General features: G+C 44.4%; 1 protein-coding gene across 1 annotated transcript; it reads right to left on the bottom strand.

The window, feature by feature from the left end:
• Positions 1 to 3,545: 3,545 nt before the first annotated feature.
• On the bottom strand, positions 3,546 to 10,712 carry FPR2 (formyl peptide receptor 2). Its single transcript, XM_045532614.1, has 2 exons — positions 10,667 to 10,712; positions 3,546 to 5,020 (listed from the first exon to the last, which is right to left on the bottom strand). The coding sequence occupies exon 2, from the start codon at positions 5,007 to 5,009 to the stop codon at positions 3,954 to 3,956; it is 1,056 nt and encodes a 351-aa protein (XP_045388570.1). The 5' UTR covers positions 5,010 to 5,020; positions 10,667 to 10,712; the 3' UTR covers positions 3,546 to 3,953.
• Positions 10,713 to 13,005: the final 2,293 nt, after the last annotated feature.

The raw sequence follows: 13,005 nt of genomic DNA, 5'->3' as shown, positions 1-13,005 counted from the left end.
TTGTTTTTTTTTTTAAAGATAGTAGATAGACCATATACTGATAATAATGACAAAATAAGAAAAACTGATAATAAGAGAGAAACAATACTGTCAGAAGGGACTGTTTGAAAGGTGTGACATTGCATACTCCATTTTAAAGTTTTCCCCAACATTTTATTTCATTTCATTTTAATATGTAAAACATACTACTATAATTCAATGTTTGTTTGCCATTAACATGGTTTCAAAAGTCAGCACTATACAAAGACGTATACTTAGAGAAGTGTCACCTCCCCCATTCCTTCCATCCCATTTCCACCCATCTCCATAAACTTACAGTTATCATTTGTCTGTTTCCTTTTAAACACTAGCAGATACACGCTGTATAAGTTGGCATTCCACTAGAGAAATAGAACTTATATAACTAACCATCACAGTTCATCTTTGTCAGCTAGGCACCCATGTACCTCTCCTTAAATCATATTTAATTTCCAAAGGAAGACAATTACAAAATGTACTTCAGCCTAACATGATACATCTATCCTGCCTACAACCAAGAATGCATGCTCTCTCCAGAAGAGGATGCATAGTCTTGGAGTGATAGTCACTCCTCTGTTTTATATCCTCAAACATACATAAATATCATGATGTCACATTATTATTATTAATACATTTTACATTATATGATAAGGAAATAGAGAAGGAAGAAAAAAACATTTGATATACACACAAACATATTCATGACAAAATAAGGAAGAAATAGTCATTAAAATTACAATCTCCAATTCTGCAACTGGTCACATGATCATGACAGGTATTCTTACTACCTTCCTTCACTTTTTTTTTATATATATACTGTTTTTCCTCAGTAAGTACCTAAGCTGGTCATCATTCTTTGCCTAGTTAGGTGACCCAAACCTTTATTCATGAAAGGTCTGGGCCATTAGCAGCCCTTCCTTGAAGTGTATTGTTATAGTTGCCATTGACTTTAACATGGAACACAGTAGGACTAACAGATGTCTTAAGCGGTCTCTTGTATTCCAGAAAAAACAGTGGATGCACTCAGTGGAATCTCATTTCTATCCTTGATCATTCCAGCCTATTCCCTGCTCCTCCTCTAGTTTTGGTGGCAAGGATGGAGACTGTACTTGGGATCAGCAACATGGACTTTCACTCACCATTCTGGATACAGTCACTGCTAGTTGCCCAATCTGCCAGCAGCAGAGATCAACTCTGTGTGTGTGATATGGCATATGTTCTCTTTACAGGTAATTCACCCTCCTCTTACTGAGAAGTGAGGGAGTTTTCTCCTCCACTTGAATCTGGATGAGAATTTGCAATTGCCTTGACCAATGGAGTTACAGAAGAAGTAATGCTATATACCTTTCAATTCTTTGTCATAAAAAGAATAAAACTTTGACCTAACATTTTCTCAGATCACTCATTCTAGGGAGAGCCAGTAATCATGTTGTGAGAATACTCAAGCAATCTGTAGACAGGAAGCAACTTGCAGCAACAACTCACCATCCATGGGAGTATGTCATTTGGAAGTGAATCTTCTATCCCCAATCAAGCCTTCAGATGACTGCAGCCTTGGCTGACATCTGACTACAACCTCATGAGAGACCTCAAACCAGAAACGCCTAATAAAGCCACTCCCAAATTTCTGACCCATAGTAATTGTAAAAGATAATAAATTATATTATTGTTATTTTAAGCCACTACGTTTTCGGGGGTGATTTGCTATGCAACAAAAAATAACTAACACAGTGACCAACCAAAGTTTATTAATAAAAAAATAAGGCAGCCTCTTATGTACTGATGTGATACAATCCTTGCATCTAATTGCTTAGCATTTATTCACATCTAGCTGGAAGGATGACTGAGAAATGTATTATTTTAGTTAAATAAATTGCCGCCCACATTTGTTAATGAAGAAGGGGGATGAATATTGCATAGGCAGCTGGCAATCTTGACCAGAGCTTACATCTTTGGGTACTCAACATCTCTCTCCACTCTTCTCCCTAAACAGAGGAAGTAATCTCATCCTTCCCAAGGGTGATATCCCCAAAGTTCTGCTTTGGAGTTTCAGACTCAGTCAGGTCTAGAAGTGTTTCTTTGTGGTAACTATCCCATAAACTTGTAAGAATCCTCAGCTTCCAAAGACCCCAATACACAAAGATGCAGTGGGAATTGGGAATCCACAAGGAAAATTCCCAATGAAGAAAATACCAGGGAGGATGGAGCAGGCACTATTCTATTACAGTTAACCAAGGGCAGTGGGCAGGAAGAGGAAAAATTCCTTGCCCTGGCAGTGGAGCCAATCTGAAAGCACCGGTTCTCCCACCTAGAGGGACACCTCTTTTCATGTCTCCTGGCTTTTGCCTCTTGTAGTTTTTCCTTTTTCCTTATTTTCTATGGCCACACCTTAGTTGGACATTAAAAAGTATACATTTCTTGGGAACTGCTCGGCTTTGGAAATGCAAAGAACTTCAGGGGGGACATGAGGGAAAGGGAGAAGAAAATTGACCGGATAAAGCAGTGGCTTGAGTGAGAGGCTTTGATATCAGGACCGTGTGATATTCATTTTGAGTTGTGTCTTTTGCTAATGCATCAGGAAAGTAAGTTACACAGTGAAGGACCATTTGTGAATGGCTATTTGAAGAAAGCAAGGGAAAGGGCTGAGTAGCCTTGAGGGTTGATTTATTTAATATTTCAAAAACGTAGCCATGAGACAATAGTTAGCCAGAGTCCTTTATTTGTATCAGAAACTCAAAACCAGAGGTGTTCATGAAAATGTAAGCTACACAGGAATTTATAAATATTGTGGGCTGGACATGGCCTGGTTCGTGTTATGAGGCCTGGGGATAATTTTAATTAGACATTAAATGTTCCTCACTTGACACCTAGGTGGTACTATTGTTTGTGGATTCATTCATTCCATACATATGTATTGAGTGCACATTACCTGCCAGAAAGTATTTTACACATCAGGAGTGGGAATCCCTCAGCATGGAATACAGACAAAATCCCTGCCCTCACATAGCTTACATTCTCATTATTTGAAAGAAATCACAAGTTCTGTACACAGTTATTGCACTGTTTCATGCCAATACTTTGACAGTTTCAATGAAACGGACAACTGATGATTTAAATAAAAGAATGAAAACAATATGATCTTCTTAATATATGTAGAAAATGTATTTGATAAAATGGAACAGCCATTCATGACTTTAAAAAAAGAAAAAGAAAACTCTTAGCAAACCAGAAACAAGAAAACTTCCATAGTCTGATTTAAAAAACAGCTACAAAAAACCTACAGCAGGCCAGGTGCGATTGCTCATGCCTGTTTTCCTAGCAGTTGTGGAGGCTGAGGTGGGAGGATTGCTTGAGGCCAGGAGTTTGAGACCAGCCTGGAGAATATAGTGAGACCCCATCTCTACAAAAAAAAAAAAAAAAATTAAAAAATTAGCTGGGGTGGTGGTGCGCACCTGTAGTCCCAGCTACTCGGGAGGCTGAGGCATGAGGATTGCTTGAGTCCAGGACTTTGAGGCTGCAGTGAGCTATGATGATGCCACTGTACTCCAGCCTGGGCAACAGAGTGAGACCCTGTCTCAAAAGAAAAAAAAAAACCTACAGCAAACATTTTGCTTTAGGGTGAAATACTAAAGTCTTCCCCTTATATATACCATCTCATCCAAGCCTTACAAATTCCCACCACTCTTTGTTTTCACTTGTGCTTGTTTCCCACCTCCACTTACCCCGTGGTACAGGCTGAGGTCTAAAAGCCAAAAATAATGCTAATAGCCTCATTATCTATTTCTTACCCCAAAATCAGGGGTACAAAAGTATTTTTCTTTAGTAAACACTTGAGCCACTTATACTAGAAGCTCGGTGTGACTCAAGTTAGATGAAGCTGGAACTGGGAGCAGGGTAGGACGAGACAAAGCTCCAAAATGTCTCTGACATCCTCCTCACATTGCCTGTAACTCGGCCTCTGCAGGAGGTGAAGCAGAATTGGTAGCTGTGTCGCTGGTTGGAGCTGAGTCCTCGGTGAGGGCTCTCTCCAGACTGGCGGGCAGAGAGTGGATCAGTCTCTCTCGGAAGTCCTGGCCCATGAAGACGTAGAGCATCGGGTTGAGGCAGCTGTTGAAAAAGGCCAGGGAGCTCGTTGGGTTAACCAGCACATCAAGGATTTTATACTGGCCAAGCAACAACATCTCTTTGAGCCAGACTGTGCTTAGAAGAGCAACCAGTTGAAAGGGGAACCAACAGATGAAGAAAGAAGCCACAACAGCAGTGAGGACCCGCATCGGACGACTGGATTTAATCATGCCTTTTTTGTGGATCTTGGCAGCAATGAGCCCATAGCAGACGGCAACAATGGACATCGGCATGCTAAAGCCAACAATGAACCGGATGATCCCTCTGACCGTCAGCATGGTTATGGCCACCTTCAACTTCTCTTCAATGGTGTTACCCCAGGATGCAAAGTTGAAAGTACAGTATGTGTCCCCATTCACTGTAGTTACTGTGGTCAAGAAGATGAAAACTGGAAAGGTGAGGAGCAGAGCAAGAATCCAGGGTCCGAGGATCACCTTCTTGGCCAGACTGACGGTGCGGTGGTTCTGGGCCCAGACTGGATGCAGGACACAAATGCAACGGTCCAGAGCGATGAGCGCAATCAGGAAGACACTTCCAAACAGGTTGACGTCCACCACAATGTGAACTAACTTACATAGGAACCAGCCAAAGGGCCATTTTTCTTTCATGGCCATGGAGACTATGAGGAATGGTAGGGTGGCGGTGAAAGAGAAGTCGGCCAGGGCCAGGTTCAGGTAAGAGATAGTGGTGACTGTGCGTGTCATCCGGAATCCAGCCACCCAGATCACAAGCCCATTGCCCAGGATGCCAAGGACAAAGGTGATCCCCAGTACCACCAACGGGAGGATCTGCAGAGCAGTGTAGCCGGTAGACTCGTGGAGCTCCTCTTCAGATCTATTCAGAAGGATGGAGAAGTTGGTTTCCATCGTGCCCACACCTGAAACATGTCAACAGTGGTCATTTCTCAGCTGTGGAACCATCCTACAGTATTCCCGTTCATAGCCCGCATCAAATTCCACTGTAGCTCCCACTCCTACTGGGAGACCAACTCCACTGAGCCTTGTCAACCACCGCACTGTAAAATTGGCACTGTCTTGGAAATTCCTTTGGGAAAGCCTAATTCTACATATTCTTATAATTATGAACATGCATTCCAACTGTGAGGCTGGTTACTTTACCAGAGAATTATGAGGCTCCTGTCCACCAGGAGAAGTGCTGAACTGAGAGCTTATAGACAACAGAAAATTGAGCATAGGCAGCTTTGGCGTAGTAAGGAAAGTAGAAGTCAGGGTCAGTGGGTACAAATTTGTGTCCACCCATGACTCGATGCAAAAATGCCGGCAAGCTCTGCAGCCTCTTTCAGCCCCAGGCTTTTCTAGGCTCCCACGTCTTGTCCGTTTTCACTGTCAGAATCCTTGACCTATTGTCTGTCTACTATTTAAGTTAAAATTTTAGGGTTTGGCTTGAGTTTATAGTAGAAGAGAATCTTGAGAAGTTACTGGTAACATGTAGTAATATGTTACATCCCGTGGATTCTGGGCTGGAGGAAGTCGGCAAAGAGGGGGCCCTATCTCCGTGTTCCACCCTCTGCTTTTCATTATCCCTGCTTGATATGGAGCTCTTCCCTGTTGGAGATGCAAAAACATTGTACCCTTCATATAGCTTTAGTGTTTTGTGGGATAAAGAGTATGAGAATTACAAGTTTTGTTAATATATGTGGGGTTCTTATTAGAGACCATGCATTGTGTTAATTGCTATATATGGGACCCAGTTTGGTCTATATAATAGCACTATAATGCTTATTACTTCTAGTTTTCATAAGAATAAATTGATGTTCAGAGCAATTGTGAAATCTGCTCATCACTTAAGTGGTAAATAGTACAAGAAGGTCTTCAGTCCAGCTTGGTCTGACTTCTAAACCCTTCCTCTGCTACACCAATCATGACAGATGCTGCCAGTGGCCCACCCAGCATCCATTTCCTCATTCTGAACTGCTAACCAGACCACAATTGTGTTTAGTTGCTCACCCTTCAGAAAAGATGTTTCTCCTTCACCTTTGGGAGCAAATACTGATTAGTCTAATTAGTACTAACTGGAATCCTTTTTGCTTTTCAGTGGATTGCTTTAGGGTAGACAACTAAAGTCTGGATGGTAACGCTATGAGAAAATATCCTGAGGGGTTTCTGCTTTTAAGAACAAGAATCCAAAAGTTATAATCCCAGCCTCTGGACCAGGTCACATCAGTAACTATTGCATCAAATTTAACCCAAAGGTCTCTGCGACCCCCATGTCTATGCCACTCGACCAAATTTCCTTACACTGTGTTACGCAGGCTTTATCAGAAATATTCAAGGGGTCTGTTAAAATGCACATTCATGAACTCCACTCTAGAATCTCTTTGTGTAAAACCTAGGGTGATTTTCCATGGGTATGAAAATTTAAGAATCATCTCAGCCCTGGGCTATTTGGCTTTTTGAAGAGTAATAGTGATTACCTCGCACTTTTTCACATTTAGTACTCGTAAGAATATTGTGAGGCAGCCATTGTCATCCCTTTTTTACCAGGGTGGAACCATGGCTCGGGGGTTTCAACAGTGTTTTTCAACATCAAGCCCAGCCAGTCTGTGGAGGCAGCAAGACTTGAAAACCAGGTATAACTAACTCCAGAGCCATTGCCTTTGCAACTCTAACGTGCTGCCTTTGAAAGAGGTTCCCCCAAGATTACCTGGATATGGTCATACCACAGAAAGATAACTTTTCTCCGTTTTCCTTTACTCACTACCTCCTTTTCTTCCAGTTTTTACCAGTCACTTTCACTGAGGGTTTCTCAACCTTGGCACTATTGACATTTGCGGGTTTGTTGTGTCCTTTGTTGTGAAGACTGTCCTGTACATTGTAGCATGTTTAGCAGCACCCTTGGCCTCTGCGTACCAGATGCCAGTGGTCACCCCCAGTTGCACGTCACTGTTACAGTGTAAAGAGTTCTGGGGTGAGTTCTATTCTATTCTTATCTCTGACTCCTCCCCAGTAAGTTTTGGTCAGTGACATCTCTTTGAGCTTCAGTTTCCTCTTTTGCAGAATGAGGATGATTTTATGGTTAAGTCTAACGTTCAAGTGAGGATTAAATGAGAACAGACATGGAAATCTTTTAGGCTAGATCAAGTGAGTCTATACAAATAGGAACTCCTGGTCTTCACCAGGCTTTGTGCTGTGTTGTGGGGCTTGAACCTTCTACACTGTAGAAGCTCAAGGTCAGGACAAGAACAATGCTCAGAACAAGAGTGGGTACTATTTTGAATATCATCCATACACCAAGAGCTTCTCCTTTTACTCTCACAACGACTCATCTCACAGGCTTTGTGGACAGCATTTGCTAACTTGTGTAGAGCAGCGAGCACACTCGAAGATACTATAGATACTGACAAACGTTAGTGAGTACGACCGTTGCACAGATGAGTAAGTTAAGACTTATATTGGTTACATTAATGGTATAAAGCCCCCAGTTAGAAAGAGGTAGAGCCAGAATTTGAACTCAGCCAGGCTGATTTCAACAGAATTGTGCTGTAAACCCTCTCCTGTGCCATATTCCCTCAGCCAGACACAGAATTTCTCTACCCACCCTCCAAGCATCCTGCAAGGCATTTAGAAGATACGATATACTCAGTCATGTAAATCTCTGGTTTTTTTTTTTTTTTTTTTTTTAGACAGAGTCTCACTTTGTTGCCCGGGCTAGAGTGAGTGCCGTGGCGTCAGCCTAGCTCACAGCAACCTCAAACTCCTGGGCTCAAGCAATCCTCCTGCCTCAGCCTCCCGAGTAGCTGGGACTACAGGCATGCGCCACCATGCCCGGCTAATTTTTTTTTTCTGTATATATTTTTAGTTGTCCAGATAATTTTTATTTCTATTTTTAGTAGAGACGGGGTCTCGCTCAGACTGGTCTTGAACTCCTGACCTTGAGCGATCCACCCGCCTCGGCCTCCCAGAGGGCTAGGATTACAGGCATGAGCCACCGTGCCCGGCCTAAATCTCTGGTTTTAAAATGTTGTTACCACATTGGAAGGATGAGTGTGCAATGACAGGTGGGGACAGGCCAACAAGGGAAAGTTGCAAAATTATAGAGCCACTCTAGTTGCAAGGGGTGGAAAGAACCTGGGAGCTACAGATGGTGCCTGTACAGATGATGAGGGCTGCTTTCTGGTGAGTCCCTAATATGTGCTCGTCACTGTACGTTTCCTCATCTGTAATTACAACATCCTTGCTTTGGGACAAGTGCCATCATTACTGCAATACAGGAGGAAACCATCCATTAGAGAAGAGAAGTGACTTGCTCAATGTCACAACTATTAATAAAGGGGTACAATTGAATTTATGACCACAAATGTCAAACTCAGCACTTCCTTGTTAGCTGACTCTATTTCTCCCGCATATTTGCTTTAAAATAAATATTTTAGTCCTTCTGTTTTCTCCACAAACTACGTAACTTCCTCTACTCGTCCCACTTTCAGCCGATGTCCTTGACTGATATTTTAATGAGAAAATGGTAACAATTAGATGAGAGATTGTTGAGAAATTAGATGAGAATAACCTTTCCCTCCCTAACCCTCGAATCCACCTGCACCTGTTACTGTGAACAAGGAGCTCTGTTCATTCCAGTGATTTCCCTTCCACCTTTGCTTTCCACTCCCCCCTTCCCACAGACTTGCCTCCTGCATTAGTCCTTTCTTTTTTGCCACACACACACACACACACACACACACACACACACACACACACACACACAAAACCCTCAAGATTTTCTTTCTACGAGATCATTCTCACCATCAGGTAAACATTATCATATCCCCTCCTTTTCACTTCCTCACCTCACATTATCTCCTGAATCCACTCCGTGTTGACTTCAGTCCTCAGCCTCCCCCTGCTGTGTCCTCCTGATGCCTGTGACCTGCCTGCTGTGGGATCCAGTGGGCCCTTCTCAGTTCTTGTCCTGATATCCAGTGACACAGGGCCCAGGGGATCTCTTTTTCCTTCTTCTAACACATTTTCCCTATGCCATGAGTTGATAAAATGTACACACAATAAACCCCTGGTTGCCTTTATAGCTCAACTGGCCACCTCCTTTCAGTCCATTTTACTAACATTTTTGGTTCTAAATTTAGGGGTGTTCCACAGCTTGTATTCGACCCTCACCCTTATCCTCTCTATCTAGCCTTTCCACAGGTAATAGCATCGGGCCTCATGGCTGAAAAGATCTTACTGTCCTCTCAGGGACACCATTAGCCTGGGCCTCTCCCCAGAGCTCTATTCAGACACAATCAGCTGACTTCTGGACATCTCTCCATGCGAATCCCATCAGCACCCCAAGCCTCACATTGCCCAACCAAACTGTTGATTATCCCAAACTCCCCAACCTGCCCCTCTCCCAATATTCCATATGTATCTGGAGCTTAAACATTCCGTTGTTAAAGCTCCAAATCTAGAACTTATCTTTGATTTCCTTTTCCTTTACTGGCCAATCCAGTCCAAGTCCTATTGGTTCTATCCACAGAACACGCTGAGCCCACAGCCAGAATCACCTCCATCTCATACCCTTCTCCGCGGTCCTTGTCAGGCTTGGACATTTGCACAAACCTTGCAAATAGCTTGTTCCTGGCCCTGCTGCCCCCTCCCCCAAAGTCTATTATGGAGACAGAGACAAATGATCTTTTAAAAGGGGAAATAAGATCATGACATTATTCTTCTCGACACCTGCCAATGGCCTCCAGACTTCTAACTCAAGCTCTCCACGCACCCCTGGGTCTGCCCTGTGTATCCCTCATGCCTCACGCGTGCCGTGCACTCTCTTCTGACACACTGCTCCGTTCACAGTGGATTCCTTGATTCCTTGAACGTGAGGCTCATTGCCATCTCAGGGCTTTTGCTTCCTGTTTCTTCTGCCTACAATGTTTTTCCTCTTGAGCTCCCCACACTAGGCTCATTCTAAATGTTCATATTTCAGCTGAAATGTCATGTCCTTAGAGAGGTCCTGCTTGACCCACTGGCAAAGCAGCTGCATTGGTCCAGCCTATCTCACCGGATACTTTTCTTGTTCCTTTATTTCCTATCCCAAATATCCCCCACTCTCGTTTGTAAGCTCTACAAGAATACCATGTTCTTTCAATGCTGCATCTCCAGAGTAACACTGTCCAATAGTATCATAATGGGAGGCATAAATTTGAGCCACATATGTGAGTGACAATTTTCGACTAGCCATGTTAAAAAAAAAGTAAAAACATTGGGGAAAATTAATTCTAATAACATATTTTATGTAATACCACATATCAAAAAGAATCTCATTGGAACATGTAACCAAAATGAAAGTTATTAATAAGATGACTTAGCTTTTTTATTCATACTAAGTCTTAGAACACACTAAGTCCACTTTACAGTTACAGCACATTTCATATTAGACTAGAAATACAAGAGCTCAAAAGCCATATGTGGCAAGTGGATCCTACACTGTACAGCACTGCTTTTGAGTTTAGGAGGTGTCTGTCATCTAGTAGGCATTCAAACAATAATTTTTAAATTGTCAGTCCCCAACTTACCACCATATAAGATCCTTCTCCTGTGACTTTCTTGCCTCCTGTGGAGCAATACAGGAAGGGCAATACAAGCAGAGACTTTGGTGAAGGATGAGGGGAGGGACAATAGGACCGGAGCCAATCAGGTGACAGAAACTCTTACAGGCACCGTGAGTATGTTGTCAGCAGACTCTTTTTTTTTGAGACAGAGTCTCGCTTTGTTGCCCAGGCTAGAGTGAGTGCCGTGGCATCAGCCTAGCTCACAGCAACCTCAAACACCTGGGCTCAAGCAATCCTCCTGCCTCAGCCTCCCGAGTAGCTGGGACTACAGGCATGCGCCACCATGCCCGGCTAATTTTTCTATTTATATTTTTAGCTGTCCATATAATTTCTTCCTATTTTCAGTAGAGACAGGGTCTCGCTCTTGCTCAGGCTGGTCTTGAACTCCTGACCTCGAGCGATCCACCAGCCTCGGCCTCCCAGAGTGCTAGGATTACAGGTGTGAGCCCCTGTGCCCGGCCGGCAGACTCTTCTCAGACACTTAAGTGAGCGAATATTACTTCACCTCTAACCTTTGTGGGAAACAGTAATTCATCGCTCCAAAGATCAAGGGTCAAGGAATCTGAGAGTCCAGGCCTTTTCTTCTTCAGAGATTCAAGAAAATGAAAGAAACAATTACTGAGGTGAGAAAAATTAGAAGCAAGCAATAAAAAACAAAGACGATGGTTAAGCAAAACTCATTCCTCTACTTACACAATACTTCTGACATCAAATGTGTAGGTTTTTTCCACACCAAGAAATTCTACAGTTCTCTGGGGACACCAGCCGGGTGTCATACACTTCAATTCTTTGGTGATGCTCTCTACCTGGACTTACTGTCAGATCCTGTCGCGCCGCACTCGCCTGCAAGGACGACGCAACAAACTGGAGTTCTTCCAACAGCAGTTTAATGAGGCATCTAGTCTAGTTACATGGCGAGAGACCCCGAACAGGAAGGACAGTGGGCTTATATACCATTGCAGGTAGTCGTGGCGGGAAGTGATTGGTAGAAGGCCCTGACAAGGCTCCCAGCAATGATTCTATTGGCTATGTGCTCACCCGTAATCAGAGACCGCTCCCAACAGCTCCCCCTTTTGTTTTGCAACACAAGCTTTGGGGACTCCAACCTCAAGGTCCGGATCCAGGGGGTGGAGTCCCTGAAGCAGGTGCAAAGGCCACCGTCTCCCGTGCAATGAGCAGAGACTCTGGGAGGTGCAACGGCTGGTAAGGGGGTGACACGCCACAATCTGGTGCAATGGGGAAACCCCTCAGAGTGCATGGGCCATGTCACGCTGTGCGAGAGGGGAGGCGGTCTTGACCTTCGGAGCGTAACATTTGTAGCCAGATGCCAGGGGATTGACCACACTCGAGGGTGGCTAGGGCTTGGGTAACCACCACTCGGTCCCTGCGGCGCTGTGCACGAATGCACAGGAACCCCCAGATCACGAAACCTGCTCCCAGGATCCCCATGAACCCTAGGGACCCCAGGCCAGCCCAGTCCCGAAGTCCTCAGACTATTGACTGAAATGTAGGAAAGAGACCATTGGTCACTGTCAAGTCCAGGCGTGTGGAGTTAACTGCCGGGTCAAGGCAGTAAATTGACTAGACCAGTGTCCTGTCAACATAACAGATAATTGACGAGACTTGTTGGCCGCGGCGGAAGCATTATCAAACGGTACCGCGGTAATGCATAGTCCTGTGAAACGCCATTCGCAGCCCAGCTGTGCCAGCTGCCATAAGGCATCTATTTGCTCCTGGACCAAGTCCACACGTTGGTTCAGTATCATGATACCACCCTTCAGATGCGCGTTGACGGCGGATTGTGTGTCCAGAGCTGTAGCCACAGATGCCGATAGGTTGTTCAGCGCCTGTGCTGTCTGAACAGAGCCTACCGCTACAGCCGTAGCGGCTGCCAGTGCGGCAGTCACTGCCAATGTGGAAATTACAGCTGCAGTAACGCCAAAATCTCTTCGCTGTCGGAAAAGGGTCAAGGAGCTAGGAGCCTCCACCGGCCAAGGAATATGCCGAGGCATACGGGCAACAATTGCCATGGACTGGCTGGAGGCATTCCAGCAACGGGCATAGGAGCAGTTTGCCGTGGAGCAATTGAGAACACCAGGACCAGAGGAAGTAGCAGTGATCCAGATAAAAGGGGGCCAGAGGCAAACAGGTGTGGAGGGGAAAGACAGATTACGCTGCTGAATAGCGTGGACCGACGTCTCAAATGTTGAGGAGGAGTTCCATGTAAGATTGGCAAGGCCCAAAGAGGCATTAGTAGCGAACAGCCGGGGGAAGATCTGGGCATCATGGGTCACCGGCATCGG

This window comes from Lemur catta, chromosome 19, assembly GCF_020740605.2.
Source record: "Lemur catta isolate mLemCat1 chromosome 19, mLemCat1.pri, whole genome shotgun sequence".
NCBI classification, from domain to species: Eukaryota; Metazoa; Chordata; class Mammalia; order Primates; family Lemuridae; genus Lemur; species Lemur catta.
The sequence above is the reverse complement of the archived record's forward strand: the minus strand, read 5'-3'. Positions and strand labels throughout refer to the sequence as shown.

Coding starts and splice junctions, on each gene's coding strand:
- FPR2 (XM_045532614.1), bottom strand. CDS start 5,009: ATGGAAACCAACTTCTCCATCCTTCTGAATAGATCTGAAGAGGAGCTC.